Source organism: Dama dama, chromosome 11 (assembly GCF_033118175.1).
Source record: "Dama dama isolate Ldn47 chromosome 11, ASM3311817v1, whole genome shotgun sequence".
NCBI lineage: Eukaryota > Metazoa > Chordata > Mammalia > Artiodactyla > Cervidae > Dama > Dama dama.
This window is the reverse complement of record NC_083691.1, coordinates 18,840,670-18,860,374: the sequence shown is the minus strand read 5'-3', so window position 1 is coordinate 18,860,374 and position 19,705 is coordinate 18,840,670. Positions and strand designations below refer to the sequence as shown.

At 46.3% G+C, this 19,705-nt stretch overlaps 1 protein-coding gene across 3 annotated transcripts in view; it reads right to left on the bottom strand.

The window, feature by feature from the left end:
* Positions 1-19,705, bottom strand: part of GRHL1 (grainyhead like transcription factor 1) — a 53,059-nt gene that overhangs the window by 12,783 nt on the left and 20,571 nt on the right. For 2 of the 3 annotated variants that reach the window (XM_061154803.1, XM_061154805.1), the window contains exons 9-12: positions 7,604-7,762; positions 3,640-3,727; positions 2,228-2,367; positions 1,137-1,174 (exon numbers count right to left, since the gene is read on the bottom strand). In XM_061154803.1, coding sequence (XP_061010786.1) covers positions 1,137-1,174; positions 2,228-2,367; positions 3,640-3,727; positions 7,604-7,762 — 425 coding nt within the window. The remainder of the gene's footprint in view (positions 1-1,136; positions 1,175-2,227; positions 2,368-3,639; positions 3,728-7,603; positions 7,763-19,705) is intronic. The other variant, XM_061154804.1, reaches the window with a different exon arrangement.

The following is a 19,705-nucleotide window of genomic DNA, read 5'->3' as shown; positions in this document are numbered from 1 at the left end:
ATAAAAGGAGAAAGAGTTTCACCCCACAGCAGAGAAGCCTGGCAGAGCATGCCTGAATCAAGTGACCAGAGCGAACATCGCCAGCGGGGGTGCCCTGAAAACACGTGCCCCTGATAGGATACGCTGAGAGCAGGGCCTCGTCCGTGCCAGTCATGCCCAGACGCATCATCCACCTCAAGAGAAAACCACGGCCAGACCCAGACAGAGGGACAGCCTACACAATGGCGGGACTGTGACCTGCAGAAGCTTTAGCTCAGGAAAGCCAAGGAGAGGCGGAGGTTGTTCCCGATGGAAGGAGATTCAGGAGCCAGGACAACAAAAGACCCTGTGTGAGTCTGAAAGGGACCCTTTTTTGCCATAAAGGATGTTTTTGGAACAATTAGCAAAGCCTGGACTGGCTGGTACTGTGCTAAGGCCTTGATGTCAACATTCTGACTGTGTTCTGCAGGGGAACATCCTCATTTGTGGAAACATACAAACCTAGACAGAGTATTAAAAAGCAGAGACATCACTTTGCCTACAGAGGTTCGTCTAGTCAAAGCTATGGTTTTTCCAGTAGTCATGTATGGGTATGAGAGTTGGACTATAAATAAGGCTGAGGGCCAAAGAATTGATGCCTTTGAACTGTGGTGTTGGAGAAGACTCTTAAGAGTCCCTTGGACTGCAAGGAGATCAAACCAGTCTATCCTAAAGGAAATCAGTCCTGAATATTCATTGGAAGGACTGATGCTGAAGCTGAAGCTCCAACACTTTGACCACCGGATTTGAAGAACGGACTCACTGGAAAAGACCCTGATGCTGGGAAAAGATTGAAGGCAGGAGGAGAAGGGGATGACAGAGGATGAGATGGCTGGATGGTATCACTGACTCAATGCACATGAGTTTGAACAAGTTCCGGGAGTTTGTGATGGACAGGAAGACCTGGCGTGCTGCAGTCCACGGGGTCGCAAAGAGTCGGACACGGCTGAGCGACTGAACAACCACCACCACCAAGGACTCAGGGGTGTTGGGTCACTGCCAGCAACTTACTCTCCAGTGGCTCAGGCAAAAGCGAGTTCTTTGTACTGGAATTATTCTAGAGGTTTGAGAATGTTTCAAAATAAAAAGAATTTAGTAAAACAAAACATAAACCTTACCCTTCACCCTCTAGTTCTTCTGAGGCAATGGGAAGGACCTAAGACCAAGGGAAAAAAAAAAAAAAGATTGCTTTTCAAGCATATGCTAAAATATTTCAGACTTTAAACAAATTATTCCTAAAACGAAAGTAATTTGGAATGTGACCAATCTCACACAATGACCAGATTCTTAAAGATGTCTTGAACTCCTCCAGTTCAGGAGCTGGCAAACAACAGCCCATGAACTAAGTCTGGCCTGATGCCCGTTTATGTAAATACGGTATTTACTGGGGCACAGCCACGCCCATTCCTGGCACAGTGTGTACAGTGATTTTGGCCCCACAACAGCAGAGTCGAGTCACAACAGAGAGCCCTCAACCCCAAAAGCTTAAGATGTTTATTCTTGGGCCCTTTACAGCACAAGATTACCGAGCCCTGCTCACCCTAGACTCGTGAGAAACTGAATACCCTGATAGTGCCTTTCCTGAAGAATGCTGCAAACACATCTGTCTGTCAGAATCTGTGTACAAAGCTCCTGGCGTACATCTCTGGGGCATCTACCTGAACTCAGGCGGAGGGCATGCTTTACTTTGCCCGAGTCCAACCTCCACTGAGCTTCTACTCCAAGAAGAGTGTAACTGCACCTCTGATAAATTTCAGATTAGTGGCCGAGATTTGACCAAACATGTGCCTGTGACGGTCCCCTAACTGAAACTGTGAGGAAAGCGCTCAGACATCCTTCATCCTATTAAGGCTCCCACGCCTGGTATTCCTCTGGCTTTCCCCTCCTGTCCAGACGCATGGAAGTGAAATTCACACGATCACAGACTCAACTCCACATGTTATTATTCCAGTGTCTTTTAAAGAGCTGAAGACACCAACAGATAACATCCATACAGAATTAAGTCGGCAGGTCTGGGGCTACGGTTCCACGGCAGTGATGCTTACACACAGCTGACTGTGAGGACGTCACGTCACCCGAACCAGACACTCCAAAGAGCTGACCCCTAACCCTGGCCAGACCTCATCAAGCTCTGGCTTCTGTTTGCCAAAGACTCTCCTTCTGTGGCCTGTCACCTCCTAGCAGCCACTCTGGGATCCGGGTTACCTACGTGAGCACCCCGCTGAAGGCCTGCAAAGTGCACATCGGGGATGAAGAGGACAGGCTGGGTGTCGAGATCAATGAAGGGCTTGAAAACCGTGATGTCCATGCGCTTGTGAGATGGAAGAAGTGGCACTTTGACGTCGGAAACTGAAAAAAAAAAAAAAAATAACACAAAGACACCATAGTCAGCAGCTTCCATTCCCAGACTGCAGGCAGGCTACAGAGCATCTTCCTTGTTTAAGAAACTTAAACTATAGCAGAACAGCAGATACAGGTCATGCTGCCTGAACTGCGAAAAATTACACTTAATGTGTTTGCATTTGCACTAAAATCAATCGCACATCTTACCAAAGGCAGGAGAGAAAAAGCCATGTTTAAACACAAAGACACACATACACAGAAAGATCCAGAACAGAGGCAAAGCACGTGAAGTTTCTGCCTGAGAGGCTAAAACTTAACGATTGTATAAACATAATTTTTAGAGGTAATTTCACCCTGGCTCTCCTCATTAGATAATCTGTTCTGATAGTGGTGTACTCTTGACATCAGAACAGGCACCTCAACTCCAGACCTTCGGCTTCAGAATCGAACCCCAGGGAGGCGGAGAGACAACGTGAGTGTCTAACTCTTTATTTACTGAATTACAGACTCCACCGTCCCCCAGCCCCTGGCCCTGAGGTGCTTAGCAATGAGCTGTCCGAGCCGCTGAGTGGCTCTCTGAAGGGGACATCTCCTGAGCTGCAGTGTGAGGCCAGCAGCAGAGCCCGGACGGGCGTCCTCAGGCCGGGCGCCGGCCGGGCAGAGAGCAGGTGCAGCCGTCCGCGCTCCAGCCGCGCAGAGCGTGTGCCCCAGCTCCAGCTGTGCCGAGTGCGGGCTTTTTTCCTTCCTTTTAGCTGAGAGCTATGGGATTCTGTGAATATGAATGCTGGCCATATTAAAAAGGAAAAAGAAAAAAAAAAAAAGCTTTCCCGGCGCAACATCCAAACAGAAGCCCTATAGATTCTGCATATGTTAAGAATATCTGATAGAAGAACACCACGCTTATTTCAAATTGAGACAACCTGAATTCCAAAGGGTGTTACTATTACTCTTAAAAATCTAGGCCAGTTCCAATCTCATCATCAGCTATTCGGGTGGAACATGTGTTATTTGTCAGGAACGGGAGCCAGCAACCTGAACCAGAACTGAGGGCCAAAAATCGTCTGACCTCTGGAAAAACTCAGGACTCCTTCCTGGAGTTCCCTGAGCACGACTTAGTCCAGGCCCTCGTTGGGTCTTTGCTTCCTGGTTAAAGGAAGCAAAGCTATCACTTCACAGCAATAAGAAGAAAATATCCACTACGCTAGCTTCTGTTTACAAACTTGAGTTACTGTTGGAACGAAAAGGTCTAAAACGCTTGGCAGAAACACTTCTACTTACAGGCGTTCAACTGGGAGCTGGGGTCAGTGCACTTGCCTTTTCTTTTGCTTTGTTTTCGTTCTTCATCTCTGATCTTCCGTTCGGCTCCCTGGGCGGAGAGAAGACAAGATGTGGCTCTGTTTACTGACCCTCTTGAAAATGCTTAGCTCTCATCCTGACCTTCGGTGGGAAAATACCTCCTCTTTGGAGATGAGTGCTTTTTATACTTGTGGAGCTTGTCATGGTAGTTTCCTCTAAAAAAGCCCTTTCTTAAAACTATTTTTAAACTAGAAAAGAATCACAGGGAAACACTCGTTTAAAAAACTAAGAGAGCAGAATTCCCCTCAACAATGGATGAGGCCAGGTCAAATGAAAGCCAAGAAAATCAGCTAACGTACTGCACACTGGCTTCCAAGACACAAGTGACTTTTCTTGTCGTCTAATAACAAGAAAATTGAGAGAAAAATATACAAGCTGATCCCACTTTGAGTATACTGTCCTGTACAGTCAATGTGGTTATTACTGAAAACTGTGATTCTGTCCAAGGTCTTGGCATTGACTAAGTGATAGAGCCAACCAACTATGACTCACAAGAGCAAATATTTAGCTAGAAATCTGTAGTCACTTAAAAGGAAAACTTTACTCCCAGGCCTACAAAGAGGATATACACATACGGTGCACGGAACTACACAAAGAACAGCAGTGCTGCACAAGTGGACCCACATAGGAACAAACACAACCTGAAATCAAGCAAGTAAGCAAAACGAAAACAAAATTATTCATTAGCTATTTTGCTTGACTTACTTGCATTTATTTCTAGATGGTGCAGATTTGTTTACAAAGTTATTCAGGTTCCCTGGTAGCTCCACGGTAAAGAATCTGCCTGCAATGCAGGAGATCTGGGTTTGATCCCTGGGTTGGGAAGATCCCCTGGAGAAGGGAATGGCAATCCACTCCAGTATTTTTGCCTGGAGAATCCCACGGACAGAGGAGCCAAGCAAGCAATAGTCCATGGAGTTGCAAGTGAGACACGACTGAGTGAGTAGCACTTTTATGTTTTAAAGAACTGGTTATTTACTCTTCAGTAAATACATTCCCTGACAGCAAACAGTGGCGATAAAAATCATCCTGTTGATTTGGCACGATTATACAATAAAACCACATTTTAAAATATGGAATGAAAAACCACCTTCTACATTTATCGATACATCACTAATGTATCAGTACACACAAACTTGCCCATCACCACTGCTACGTGACACTGATGCAAACACTACATCCCTGACAGAAAAACAGGCAATGGTCACCAGGCTCCTCGCCGTTACCGTCTGGGGTTGGTCTGGGTCTTGCTCAGTTCCTTCTGATGGTCTAAAAATAACTCCATGTCAGTCTTTGTACCCCAAGGACGGGAGCCTGCCAGGCTCCTCTCTCTGTGGGATGTCCCAGGCAAGACTACTGGAGTGGGTTGCCATTTCCTTCTCCAGGGGGATCTTCACAACCCAGGTATCAAACCTGAGACTCCTGCCATTAGCAGGAGGGTTCTTTACCACTGGGCCATCAGGGAAGCCCCCAGACCTGCCTAGCAGACCTGGAAGATCCAAGAGAAGACCTGGAAGATCCAACTGTTTCCAAGAAGGTTCGCCAGATCTCAGGATAAGGCTCAGGAAGACTGACGGCTGACAGGCACACCTGACAGCCAGCAAGGTCAAGGTCACAGCCTTTGGTGTCCTCTGAGATCCCAGGAGCCAGGAAACCCCGAGTGCGGAGGAGGGTGGAACCACTGCAACAACCCAGAACTGACACGGGAATCCATGGCTAGGCTACCGAAGCCACGGTTCATGTGCTAAGAAAGCCTGTGGGAAAAACTGAACGTGGTAAGCAGAGTCTTGGAAGACATAAAATAGATCCAAACTGACCTTCCAGAGATGTAAACTACACAGGCGGGACTGCAGCAGTGTGGACAAGACACAGGGAAAGATGGTTAGCACACGTGAAAAAAAATTTTTTTTAATTAAATGGATAAAACTTTAACCTCTCCCTACAATTTTTAGGAAAAGGACATGATAACGATCGTTTTTCTTTGGGCTCTAAGGAAGAATGTGGCATGAAGAAAGAAAATCTGAGTCAGGGTCAGAGACCTCTGCTCCAGAGCAGATGTGACTTGCCACCAGTTAAGATGCAGCATGTGAGAAAGCAGGGGGCAGGAGCCGGGGAAAGGAGGAGGAATGAGTCCCCTAAGAGATGCCCACGTCTGATGCCCAGAGCTTGGGCCTCCATTGCTTCTACAGCAAGAGGAGGAGGCTGGGCTGACTGCAAGACAGGGAGAGTCACAAGTGTCCACACAGCGGAAGAGCCAGAGGAGGAGGAGGCAGGATGGCTCGCAAGGCAGGCGGGGCCACGAGCCAAGAACTGCGGGCAGCCCTAGACAGAGGAAAGGCAGGGGAACGGGTTCTCCATGACACTGCAGACGGAATCAGGCTTCTGGCGCCCTAACTTTTGCCCAGTAATACTTGGGTCAGACTCCCTGACCTACAGAACTGGAAGATGACAGACGCGTGTCGTTTCAAGCCACTAAGTCTGTGGTCATTTGTCAACAGCAAATTAGAAGACTAATACAACTGATACAACATGACAAGTCACACGGCAGGTACTCGATAAACATCACTGGACCTGCCCTCTGGACCTGGAAGGTCTCAGGCTCACCCCCTGGAGCCGACGCAGTGCTCCATGCACCCAAAGCACAAGTCAGGACACCAGACCTCTGATGGCAAATTCACTTCCGGGTTCTTAGCACCTTCTAAAAAAATCTTCGTAACACAGAGGTTCAAACAGGATGAAAAGAGGAGACTGGCAAGAAAAAAAATACAACCCGGGATTTCTGAGTGGGAAAAGTCAGAGTCATCTTCAATCTTAGTTCAGTGGACAGTTCTGCCCCATTCTGGAGGACACTACTGTCTCCAATCCCCAGGGCACCAGGGACTGCCAGCTTCTTTCTGGATTTAATCCAGCTGAGCGCTGCACCCGGCAAAAGTGCCCATCGATCTCCAGAAAACAAGGAGTCACAGCAGAGGAAAGGAATGACACTGACATCATGTGGGCCCGTGCTCTTGCTTCCCACCCACCTGCTGCTGTCAGCAAGAATCTGAAGCTCACCTTCCCCTGCCTTAGTGAGCTGCCGGACAACCTGCCAAACAGCCTGGAAGGAGTTGTGCCAGTGACGACGCAGACCGGGGGGCCTCGGACACAGAACTCGGGAAGAGCTCCACCTCCAGGCCACTGCCCGCAGGCCCCTGCAAGCTGAGGGCCCACCCAGGACTGGGCGCAATGTCCCTGCATCCCACCTGTCAGGCACGGCCAACAGAACGCGCTTATCCACCCTTCTGGTTTTTCAGTCAAAAGGAGATTAGTTTTCTCTCCTCTATAATGTGACTTTGCATGGCTAAAACATGAACTGCTAATTTAAGATCAGCTTTTTATATTATCAGCAATACATGCTTCAGTTCTGTTAGTTGCTCAGTCGTGTCGGACTCTGCAACCCCATGGACTGCAGCACGCCAGGCCTCCCTGTCCATCACTAACTCGCGGAGCTTGCTCAAACTCATGTCCATCGAGTCGGTGATGCCATCCAACCATCTCATCTTCTGTTGTCCCCTTCTCCTCCTGCCTTCCATCTTTCCCAGCTTCAGGGTCTTTTCAAATGAGTCACTTCTTCCCATCAGGTGGCCAAAGTATTGGAGTTTCAGCATCGGCATCAGTCCTTCCAATGAATATTCAGGACTGATCTCCTTTAGGATGGACTGGTTGGATCTCCTTGCAGTCCAAGGGACTCTCAAGAGTCTTCTCCAAGACCACAGTTCAAAAGCATCACCACTTCTCCAACACCACAGTTCAAAGTCCTCACTGGACTTAAGAACAAGGAAGGCCCTGGTCTTTTCCTATAAGGAAGGGTGTATTCTAAGTGTCCACATCCAGTCGATGGCCTTACCTTGTCACAGAAGACCTTTATCTGGCAGTATGCCCGATGCACAGGCTTGTTGCTGCGGTTGTTATAGCTATAGGTGTCAATCTGGATGTTCAGAGGCAACCCCTTCACACCCTTCTGAGAAGAGAAGTCTGTGCTCAAGCAGTTCACAGAGATGAAAACCTGCAAACCGAAGAAAAGGTTCTGTAAGCAACAGGCACCAACAGTAACCCTTTGCACAGCTGGTAAAAATACTAATACCATGGAAATGATTCAGATTATGCTTGAAACGAGAGTTCGTCTTCCCATTTAAAAGAAGTTTTATTTTTTTTTTTAAAGGGGTAATAAGGGGTTAATTTAAAACCACTTTGGTCATAGGAATGACAGCTTTGACCCCTGTCAATTCTCCTCCCAGAACACTTATTTAATAATCGGAAGGTGGATGGGGCCGGTTGTCCTTCTTGACGTCATCTTTAAATGTTCCAAGGGGCACAGGTGCTCTTTGCAGCTTTTTGAGAGCCTGTTGCAAACTCTTTGGGGATCTGCCTGCATTTGTGTCTATACTGTCCCCTAGGATAACCTGTAAAACCTATGTTTCAACATCCTGGAGTTTATGAAATCAGTGAGTCACATGATTGAAGTGGCACTGAAGGATGTTACTCAGAGAGACTCAGGTCTACCCTGTACACAAGCATGAACATGCTCAGCCCCCCCCCCCCCGCCCATGTCTGTGAGTCTGGATTTTAACCCCCCCATAGCCGGTCCACAGGTGTTTGAGCTCCCAGTCAGTGCTTTTGTTTTAGAATTTATTTCTGATGCATAAGCACCACATGGTGGGTATTACTGGAACTACAGTTTTTAAAACAGCGTGACACATTGCAAAGGCCCCAGACCCTTATTCTAGATTCCAGCCGGTCCTAGAGGTGACAACCCAGCAGCCCTAACAACTAAACCCAGCCCTCACTACTACACTGGTGCAGGCTGCTGCTGGCTAAAGCAAGACCCAGAAAGAGAGAAGTTTAAGTCACAAGACAGGGAAAACCTATAAGACGGTAATATGAGAGTAGGGACTGTGGACAGAGTGTAAGGAGAAAAGACAGTCACGAGGACAAACAGCGCTCTCCAGAAGGTATGCAGGACGCTGAAGCAGGATGTCTACGCCTGCTCTCGTCCACGTACTGCTTACAAGTAGAAGAGACCAAGACACCCTGAAAAGACTGAGGACTTGTCCATGTAAACAGGTGGAGCGGTCGTCACTCCCCTCACCCCTCCGCTCAGCCTCGCCACTCCCCGCACCAAGGACGCGCCGGCGGCGTGGCCCTGCCCCAGCTCCGCGCTGGTCCCTCGTCCTCCGGCTGACCCGTCCAGTGCCCCCCGCGGCTCCTCTCTGCTGCTCTGCATCTGAACGTCCAACCCCAGGCCCCACTCCTGGAGTGTCTGCATTCGGCCCGCACTGTGACACAGATCCCGCAGCACAGAGCTTTACACATGGGAGTGTAAGCAAGCCTCACGCACAGGGTCTCGTGTCCCCACCACTACCTGGAGGGACTGCTGTCCTCCGCTTACAGGTGAGGCCTGGACAGACCTTTAAACTGTCCCCCGCATAGACAGCAAAGGGCTGGGAGTCATTTCTGGGTCTTTCTGCCTCTATTCCCTGCTGCCTCTCTTTCCCAAAGCAGCTTCCCCCCCCACCCCAAATTCAGGAAACTTCTAAATTGACACAAGACGATTATACAAGTAATATTCCATTTTAGCCAGTTACCTCGATAATATCCATTAAGGCAATTCCCCCCACTGGCCCACTTGTGATGGTGTATTGCAGTTTTCTTTTTAAGTGTGTAAGTTTTTTTTTGTTTTTTTTTTTTAAGGAGGACCACTGCTCTACAATATTGTGCTGGCCTCTGCCACACATCAACATGAATCAGCCACAGGTACACACATGTCCCCTCCCTCCTGAACCCCCCTCCCATCCCCCACTCTTGGTTGTCAGAAAGCACTGGGTCGAGCTCCCTGGGTCACCCAGCAAATTCTCACTTGCTGTCTCTTCTACATATGGTAACGTGTATGTTTGCACGCTGTGTTCTCAATTCATCTCACTCTCTCCTTCCCCTATTGTGTCCACCAGTCTCTTCTCTGTGCCTGCGTCTCCACGGCTGCCCTGCAAATAGTTCCATCAGTACCATCTTTCTAGATTCCATATGCATCCAAACCAGCTATTTATCCTAGACGATCCCCTGGATTTTCTTTACGACCTGGAACGGTCTGCCATTTTTAGATATGTATGTTTTATGTCCCAAGTGAAAGTGAAAGTCGCTCAGTCGTGTCCAACTCTTTGCGACCGCAAGGGCTGTCCATGGAATTCTCCAGGCCAGAATACTGGAGTGGGTAGCCTTTCCCTTCTCCAGGGAATCTTCCCAACCCAGGAATCGAACTGGGGTGTCCCACACTGGAGGCGGATTCTTGACCAACTGAGCTATCAGGGAAGCCCCAAACTAGATAGTAAATACTCAGTAGGCTAGGTCCATTTTCTCCATTTGGCACCTTTTTAAATAAAAACTTTCTATTTTGTGTTGGGGTCTAGCTGATTAACAATGCTGTGATAGTTTCAGGTGACAGTGAAGGGACTCAGCCACACATACACACGTGTCCATCCTCCCCCAAGCCCCTTCCCACCCAGTCTGCCACAGAACATCAAGCAGAGCTCCATGAGCTGCTGGCACCTTTCTTAATGCTTGGCACAGTTTCTGATCTAGTACTGCCTTATCCTGCCTATCGTATTTTTCTTTCTGTTTACCTAATTTTCAGCATATGAACAAACTGCTCTAATTTCTTAAATACATACATCTAGATACATAGGCAAAAGTAGCACATGTGAATTTCAGATCTACAGAAACTCAAGGCTTTGACTTCATATCTTTTCAAATATGTTTTTTTAAGAAAACATTTCACATACAACCTGTAAGTCCAACTTGAAAAGTTAGTCTATGGAATAGATGAAAGAAGGACAAACAGAATCGCAGACAGAAAGACAACAGTTCATGCAAACAACAGAACACATACAGTAACCAAACAGTCACATTTTTTATTTTACAACTCGGTAGAAAATCTAAGCTTTTCTCTATCACTCTAGGCTGCAAGGCTCAATTCCTAACTCAAAAACAGCTGCCTGGGAAAACTACACTTAACCCTCCACAATTCCAGGAAGTCTTTGCCCCAAAGTGATATTCCCTTTACAAGAGGATTTCACGGTAATCCAGCCTAAAACCTAACCTCCCCTGGCTTCCCAGCATCAAGTTTCTGTTCAGAGCAGAAGTAAGCAGGCGCCAAATCCCAGGGTCAGTATAAACATAGAGGCTTCAGAGAGACACCACTCTCCCTGCCGTTCACAACCACTTTCGATCACTTTCTTGTATATGTTCTTTTATCTTTTATCACCGACTCTTTCCAAACCTGGCAGTTTTCTACATGGAATCGGAGAGAGTGGACAGCATCCCTAACTCAGCATTAAAAAATGCTATCTTGTCTCGACAGATATGCAGACATAGTGGTAAAAGGTGAACAGCATATGCAGTGTCTGATCCAAGAACACGAAGTTCAGAGTCAGTGGGCTGAAGGCCCGCAGGATAAAGAAGAGGGCGGCACGGGAACACGCCGGACAGTCACGGGGACAGCCGGCCCCGAGGGGGGACACCCCGGCCCCGAGAGGGACACGCATGCTGTGTCTAAGCCTCAACCCAAGGCTGACAAGGGGGCAAGATGCCGTATGTATGTCCTAGCAGGTGGTAATGTGGTCAACAGGAAAGGCTTTGGTCTGAAAATCACAGCATCCAGTGTTGGTTTCAGCTCCGTCACTAACTGCGCTGTGATATGGGCCAGGGTCCACTGGTCAAGCACAGGGCTGTTGAGACCACCCCTAGCTGACTCTTCACTGCAGTGCCAGGTTGGTATTTATACTGAAAGACGATGAACCCTACATTCCTACTCTGTAAGTCTAGTAACAACAATTTTGTGTAACATGTTGATCAATCAACTTTTATATATCATACTCTTAAAAGAGTACCATGTAAGGTTGCCACTTAAAGCAATCACACTAACTACTTGTATAAAATCTTGTGCAACACTGGTTCTCAAAGCGTGGCCAGAACATCGCCTGCCTGGAAATATGAGCGCTGGACACCCGGACTCGCCTGGAAGTCCAGGCCATCAGCCTGTACCGGAGACCGCGGGGCCGCCCCTGCTGTTCCTGCTCCCACCGGCCCGGGGTGGGTTTTGGGCTTGAGGACGGTTTCAGGTCCTCTCTGGTCATTCTCGTGACTGGCCAAGACAAAACCACTGCTGTCAAGTAATTAACTGTTTACAAACTTACACACTTTGAGCCCTAAAAGAGCTCCTTAGGCTCCAAAACTCTGAGGTTAGTAAAACAAGTTCCAATGTATGATTTCCTTTCTTTAAGAAGTTCAGATGTGCTTACATGTGTTTATATGTATCCCATTAGGCATTTTTATATATAAAAAAAATTTTTTTACAGAGATACAGTCCTATCAAATAATAATATTCATTTAATCAATAGAAAGATAAAGATTAAAGCATCTGCTCAACCTTACTATTCAACAAGGTCATGCAAATCCTCAAGAATTCCTAGTTTAGAAGATAAATAGATCAGAGAAGAGTGTCTGTCAGACTGTACTTCTTATGTTTATGTGACATTTGGTTTTCACAGGGGCTGACGTGTGGGGATGGGTTGCGTGTCTGGATGGGGGTGTCAGGCTGACTGCTGGTGTAGTCCCCAAGGAGGACAGAGACCAGCCTTTCTGTTTCTGGTGCTGGGATACAGCACACGCTCAGCACGCAGGGTTTTAACAAGCGAAGGAAAATGTAGAGAGAGGAGTGAATAAACACAACCAAGATACATGAAGGAGTTCTCAAGTATTCATCTAAACCAGGAGTGGGCTAACTTTTTCTGCTGAAGGGTCTGATAAGAGTTTTTGCCTTTGGGCCAAATGCAACCATGCAGCTCTGCAGTGATGGTGCTAAAGCCGCCGCCACAAACAACATGTGAGCAGAGGAGGGCGGTGGTATCTTGAGAAAACTACTCATGTGAACAGGCTGCTGGATGGCCAGGGCCTGAGGGGCAGTCTCCAAGCCGCTGGGACGTAACTGACCTTCACCTCACCACAATGTGGGAAACAGTGAGGAAATGTCAGGCCCTTTTTGTGACTCAGCATTTCCACTTTCCACACAAGTGGCCTCCTGAGAAGACAGGCGCTAGGGACGTCTCACCAGTGTGACCTCTCCCGGGGACCCTCCCCCTCTATCAACGCAGCCCAGGCTCGCCGAGGGGACTCCACCAAGTACTGAGGGAGAAGCACGGTGTCAGGGAACCTTTATTTAGGAAAGTGACACTCTTTCATCAGTGGCACCCACGACAGGGAGATGGCAAATGTACGAGACAAGACAGAGCTCTGCCCTGGGTCCTGAGGCAGCAACAAGACGGTGCGTTCTGTTCCTCACCCGGGTCAACCCCAGGGGCCGGTTCTACCTGGTGGCTTGGCCTTAACTTGACCTTGGACAACAGGCCAAGTCACCCACGTCTGGATAAGACAGACTGTTCAGACCATTCTCACTGTGTAGAGAAACACTTTCTACAATGAGATTACAGGAAAACACCAATATCTGCTAAAGAAGGTGGGAAAGAGATAGAAAGATGAACTATTACACATCCAATCCCTCCTCTATAAAACACAAGTATGTGTGCATGCACACAGATACACACACTTTAAAAAGTCTTAAATCTAAAATCTGAGAGTAGGCTGAATGATACACAACCTTCCTTCTTCAGAATGATGTAAAGATCTTTAAGAACTCAAATAAGACCCTTTCTCTATTTTCATATTTCCTTACCACTGATTTAGAGGAAAAGTTAGATTTTATTCAAATAATTGGAACATAAATCTCAAAAGATGAACAATCAATGTCCCCATCCAAAATCACTAGAGAAAAAGAAGAAAAAAACCCAACCACACACACACACACACACACCCCTGCTAAATTAGGTGGAAGATGCTTGGCAAGATTCCTCTTTCAATGTCCAGCCCATTTTTCTAAGACAGTTCCTCATTAGTGGCTGAGAATTCATGAATTTAGAACTTCTCAAAAAATCTAATTTTGTTTTCATGTACTTAGAATTTTTCAAAAGATTTAATCTTGTCCTCAAAACTCAGTTGGAAAATGAAAACAAGAGAATAAAGAATTGCATCATCGAAGAAGTAACTTGCATAGGTTTTTTTTCGTTCCAAATGTTGACAAGCACAGAACCAACAAGCAATCAGACCCTGAACTAGTTTACGATGATTTTCCCAGGAAGCACTATGGCAGCCACACAATCGAGCTCACCAGCCAGCTGCCGTGCCCACAGCCAGCCCTCAGATGAAAGAAAGAGAGGAGGGAGGAAGAGGGAACCAGTGTGCTCAGAAGACAGCTGCGGTCAGCACTACACGTTCCAGCAGGTGGACAGAGTGCGGCTGAGAACAGATTTTATGAACTCCCAACTCGCCTGCTCTTCGGGAGCTTCATCATCTATACCACCAAGTGAGACATAATTCCAGAAAACTTGCTGACTCTCTAGTCTAAAGGGAGTAGTCAGATGTGTGAGCTGAAACAAGTGAATTTCATTTGTAGGGAGAAGTTCTAGAAATATTGTTCATCTACCTAATTCACAGAAAGAAAGCACTAACAAAGTAATTAGAATTCATAAGGCGAAAGTTACAAAAATTATAAGCAGTTTAGTCAAAAGCTGAGTGATGAGACTAACTTAAATATGTATAATAGGTTAATTTTCATAAACAAAAAGGCTGTTTCTTATCCAAAATCTACCACAACAGTCATACTCACTCCATATTACTCTTCACATACAAGGAAAGAAACTGAGAGCCAGATAATATAGTTTCAATTTTTTCCCCACTGATTTAGGTGAAATTTTACCCACTATCGTATGACAATGACATTGCTGCTACGCTGGTGAAAATCATTTCCTCTGACTTTCATAGTATGGTTTTCTCAATGAGAGGAAAGAAAAATTTCAAAATGTGAACCTTTAGATTCAGTGAGAACATTCTGAACCACCCTTATGACAGCTTGGATCAAGTTTTCTTAATTAAACTTTTTTTTTAAGGAATAAACTTTTCATTTTAAGGGCTCCAATTTTTACATTATGATAAAGTATCAAAGCAACGCTCATAAGTGAGAGGTGAGAGGTGAGCCACGTGACGTCACCTCGGTGACGGGGACAACTAAGAGCTTAGAGAAAAAGCTTGAAGGAACGGACCTGAGTTCTCAAGGCCTCCAGTATGCCAGCTCCACACTATTCTAGTTCCGCACCTCCTTCACAGGACTTTTTATGCACACTTTGGCAGGGGGGCGGGGGGTCTTATTTTTGTGGCTCAGCTGGTAAAGAATCCACCTGCAATGCAGGAGACCTAGGTTTGATCCCTGGGCTGGGAAGAGCCCCTGGAGAAGGGAAAGGCTACCCACTCCAGTATTCTGGCCTGGAGAATTCCATGGACTGTATAGTCCATGGGGTTGCAAAGAGTCGGACACGATTGAACGACTTTCACTCACTCAATTTATGATAACCTTTATTTCATTCTCTACTGACATCTCTCTTATGACTAAAGACCTAGTAACAACTGAAAGGGCTTCTCTGAGATGCGTTTCCCCAGCTGCCCCCAGAGAATCGCAGCTCCATTTTAGTATCTATCACATGGTAGTTAAGTAGCCTCCCTGGACCCCTGGGGCCTTTTTCAGGCCAAGGGCCTCTGCACCCATCATTGAGGTCATGGAAAGGAAGGGACAAGAGCACCAAACAGGCCACCTCTACCGAATCCCTTGTCACTCTGTCACCCTGTGAGCGCTATAAGCCAATGGTCCCCTACTGCTCGACGATCTGAGATGGAGCTGATGTAATCACAATAGAGAGAACGTGCATAGTAAGTGTCATGTGCCTGAATCACCCTATCCGTGGAAAACCCTCGGAACTGGCCCCTGCTGCCAGAGGGCCCAGGGACTGCTGCTGTAAGCCCCTTGATGGCAGGGATTATGTGTGATCCATTAAAAAAAATTTTTTTCCCAGTGTTTAGTATATTTTTTGCGTTTCTCCTAACTGGTGCTGAATTAAAAACTGTTAATAAGAGACAGAAAAAACATAGGTAGATACAAAATCCACCTATTAGCTCCAAATTTTAACAAGTTTCAAATCCTAACAAAACTTTAAATACATGTAACAGTGCCCTGCCCTGTGTTTTTGTCTACACACAACCAAAAAAAAAAAGCTAATGTAAATTTACATAAATTAACCCACTTTCTTCCAATCCCTAGGAGAGGACTGTCTAAACAATAAAATGGACACAAATCAGGAAATGAAGAGACAGCCTGCTTCCCTGACATTAGGCAACCACCGAACACCAGAATCACTACAGAACCTTAATCATTTATTCTTACTCAATGGCATTCAATCACTCACCTCTGCCTATGTGATAGACTAAATTCCTCAGCAGTCAAAAGCTGCCTGTGATGCAACCCCCCTGTCCAGCTGTGTTTCCTACCACCTACAGCATGTTTCTCAAACATGAATAATACATGCATCCTTTTTGATAGAGAAAAAAAAGTTCCTTGCCCCCTAAGAACATATCCAATCCTAGTCTGAGACATAACTACTCTATTCAAACAGCTGAATGCATAATGTTTGACCACACAGTGCCCCCAGGGACTCACCTGGCCTGTGTCTGGCTCTAACTTAATATCTAAGCACAAACACTAGCGATGAAACCTCCTGGCAGCAACTGGCCACCAGAGTATACCTGTGAATTTAAAGTCTTATCACTGAATTAAAAATGCAAAGAAACTCCAACCCTGATCTCCTCAGTCCATAGCCCCCAAGGGTTTGAGACACCTTGCTTAAAGGGTGACGTCCAAGGGCCTTCAGGGTCTGGACTCACCTCCTCACCCTACCCCTCACTCGCCTTGGGTGTCAGGTTCTGATTTGAGCTCTGCACTCACTCACATCACAGTCACAGGCTCATTCTGGGCTCTGAACACTTGGCTCATTCCTAACTGATCTTTAGGACTCACTCAAGCGTCGCCTAAGGGAACCTTCTCTCATCTTCATAAGTTCTACTCTTTTGGGTTTACTTCTATGACTGCACATACTAAAGTAGCAACCATCTCCACTAAATTCTGAATTTCCTGAGAACTGGGCCATGTTCCACTCAGCTTTACACTCCCAAAGCATCCTGGCAGTGCCTGGCCAATAAGAAAAAAAAGCATTCACTGAATGGATGACCCCCAGATTCCTAAAGTCCAGCCAAACAAAACTACATGCTGCTATGATATGTGAGTTACATTTGCTGTACTCTGACAATGTAGCTCACTCTGGCCCTCAAAACAACCTCTGAAACTGGCTCTCTTCTGCCCCCAGTGCACAGATGAGACTTTGCAAGGTTAGGTAACTTGTTGCCCAAGTTCACATTCACATTCACATCTTTTTTCCAAGCACAGGTGAACACTGAGGTCATCTTTTGAATCCAGGACATCAAGCGGTCTTTCATACACACTGGATATTAGATAACCATAAAATGAATGACTACATATACCCCTCAATCTGGAAAAAAATCATGGAATTTCGAGGCTCAATCATACACAGAGAGGGACAGATACGGTTAAGTTCTAGGGCAGGGGTAAACCCACAAATTGAGCTGTGAGGTGACTGTCTACTGTACTGATTTGCTTTTACACTTTAAAGTATTAAGTACAGTGACATCTTTCCTTTACAGCAACTGCAGGTACCTAACAGTGGGGTGTGATAATTAGGCATGTGATCCCCTCACACGGAGCTTCGTGTCGTACTGACAGGGTGGTAACGTCTACGACTTTCTTACAAGATTCGAGCATCGCAGCAGCTAAGTCCTGGGGCTGCTTCCCGTGCTATAATACATCAGAGCACCTCTGCAGACTGAGCCGTTGCAGGTGCCTCTGAAATTCACAGGAGCTACTCTGGGGGCAGGAATAAGGGAGAAGAAAGGTCCCATCAGATGGCCTTTGCACAAACACTCCGCAGCCGCCATCTCTCAAAGCACAGTGCCTGGTGCTGTCTCTTTCATAAAGCCTTCGCCTCCCTTAGCTGAAGGGACGCCCTTAACCTGGAAACCTTGGGAGCATTTTTTAAACCTCACTTATGACCTGTACATCACATAGAGAGTTGTCCCCTCTTTTGAGGACAGGCTTTCTGCTTGCACTGTTTTTCACTCCCTCGGAGTGATCCTAGAGAGAAAAGCACAAGGAATAATTTGCTGAATGAATGGACCACACCGTCCACACAGTAGCAACAGATTAACTACCTTGCATAGAATTTCCTAGAAGGCTGTTAGAAATGAGTTAAAGGGATTGATAATAACATAAACAATTTGTCAAGGGAGAATGGTGCTTTCATCTTTGAAGTTAAGACTGTACACAGTAAGAATTTTGGAAAAGCATCAGCCTGCTGGGCTGAGAGCATGCCTGATCAGAATTCCATGTGGGTCACTGTGAATTAAGTGCACATTCAGACAGTGCAATGGAGTTCTAACTGCCTGGTAAATACACGCAAGAAAAGAGAAGACTTCTAATAGAAGAAGGAAAAGAAAAAGAGAAAAATGGGCTGATTTAACTATGGAAGATGCTTCAGAAAGCTGATAACCAAAAAATGTCTTATATCCCAAGAATGCACTTCTCCTCGTTGCGCTCCCCAGAAACATTTACCTTGAACATGAGCATCACCTGGCTCAGAATCTGGCTACTCAACACCTTAACTCAAGAGAGACACAGCATCCAGTTGTGGCTCAGGCTCTGAAGAGTCAGGCAGTAAAAGACACACGGGACACAGATGACAAAGCCAGAGCCAAGACCTACGCCTCCTGCACAAATCTGTGCTCTTGAAATCACAAGGACACAATGAACACAGAAAGCCTGAAGAAGTTCCTAATGGAAAACTGTGTGTTGCAGCAGAAAAACAGGGGAAAGAGTGACCCTCAAGGGGCTGCGAGCAGAAGGTTCTTTTTTGATCAGGGGGCATGAAATCAAAGGTTCCTATATTCCAAATCAAACAGGGCTTCTATGCCCAATTTCCATGTGACTTCCTGTTAACTCATGAGACTTAGCTGATGCCTCGGCCCCACTAGGCAGTGGCAGCCCTTGTGGGTATTGTCCCAGCTGCCTCTAGGAGTCATTACTGCTTTAACTCATTCTAGTATTAAATTCAACTTAGTCAAAGAGATCATATTCATAATCTCATTCCTGGGATGTAACTGATCTGCTAAGTTGAAAGCAGGAATCCTAGAACAAGCTTTCATTTAACACATTTCCATATCAGTCAAAAAAAAAAATCACTTGAAAATATTTCTACGTCGCTTTTCTTAGTTAGAAACCTCCTGACAAATTAAATTACAACGTGAGATCAACAACATAGGTTTATTCTCACCCCAAATCTAACAGCACTACTTCAAGATAACAAAATCCCCAGTTTTCCAATATGTGTATAGGGAAGTTACGCCAGCTGAAACCAATGGAGTAGGAAACGGTTTAAAGGAAGGAATCAAAGTCCAAGTCTAATCAGACAGGAACATCTATTGAGTATTCTACAGCAGACACTTAATCTTCAACATTCCCTCTCCCACAACTGGGTGGGGGAGCCGGTGGGAAACCCAAACCCAACAAATTCTGATTATCTTAGTTCTGCAGGAGCCTAGTTGCTCCCCTGCTTACTCCCGATGCACAGGCCTAATTAATTAATTACACCCCAGAAGGTCTCAGAGGCTGAGTCACAGCCCGAGACGCAGAGTCCCGCTCCACCACTGATTCATCAGCTAATCCCAGGAAAGTCACACCTCCCCACTATGCTGATGACATGTGGGGAGTAAAAAGTCCCACTACAGAATTAACATCAGCATGAAACAAGAGCCTGCAAACGTGCGACCAGTTGTGTGTGTGTTCTTTCTCAGACGATCAGATGGCCATCAGGAGAGGAGAGAAAGAACAGGAAGGCTGGGCGGTGAGGGGAGGGGTGTGGGGAGAGCAAAGCACTGACTTGCAATCTTC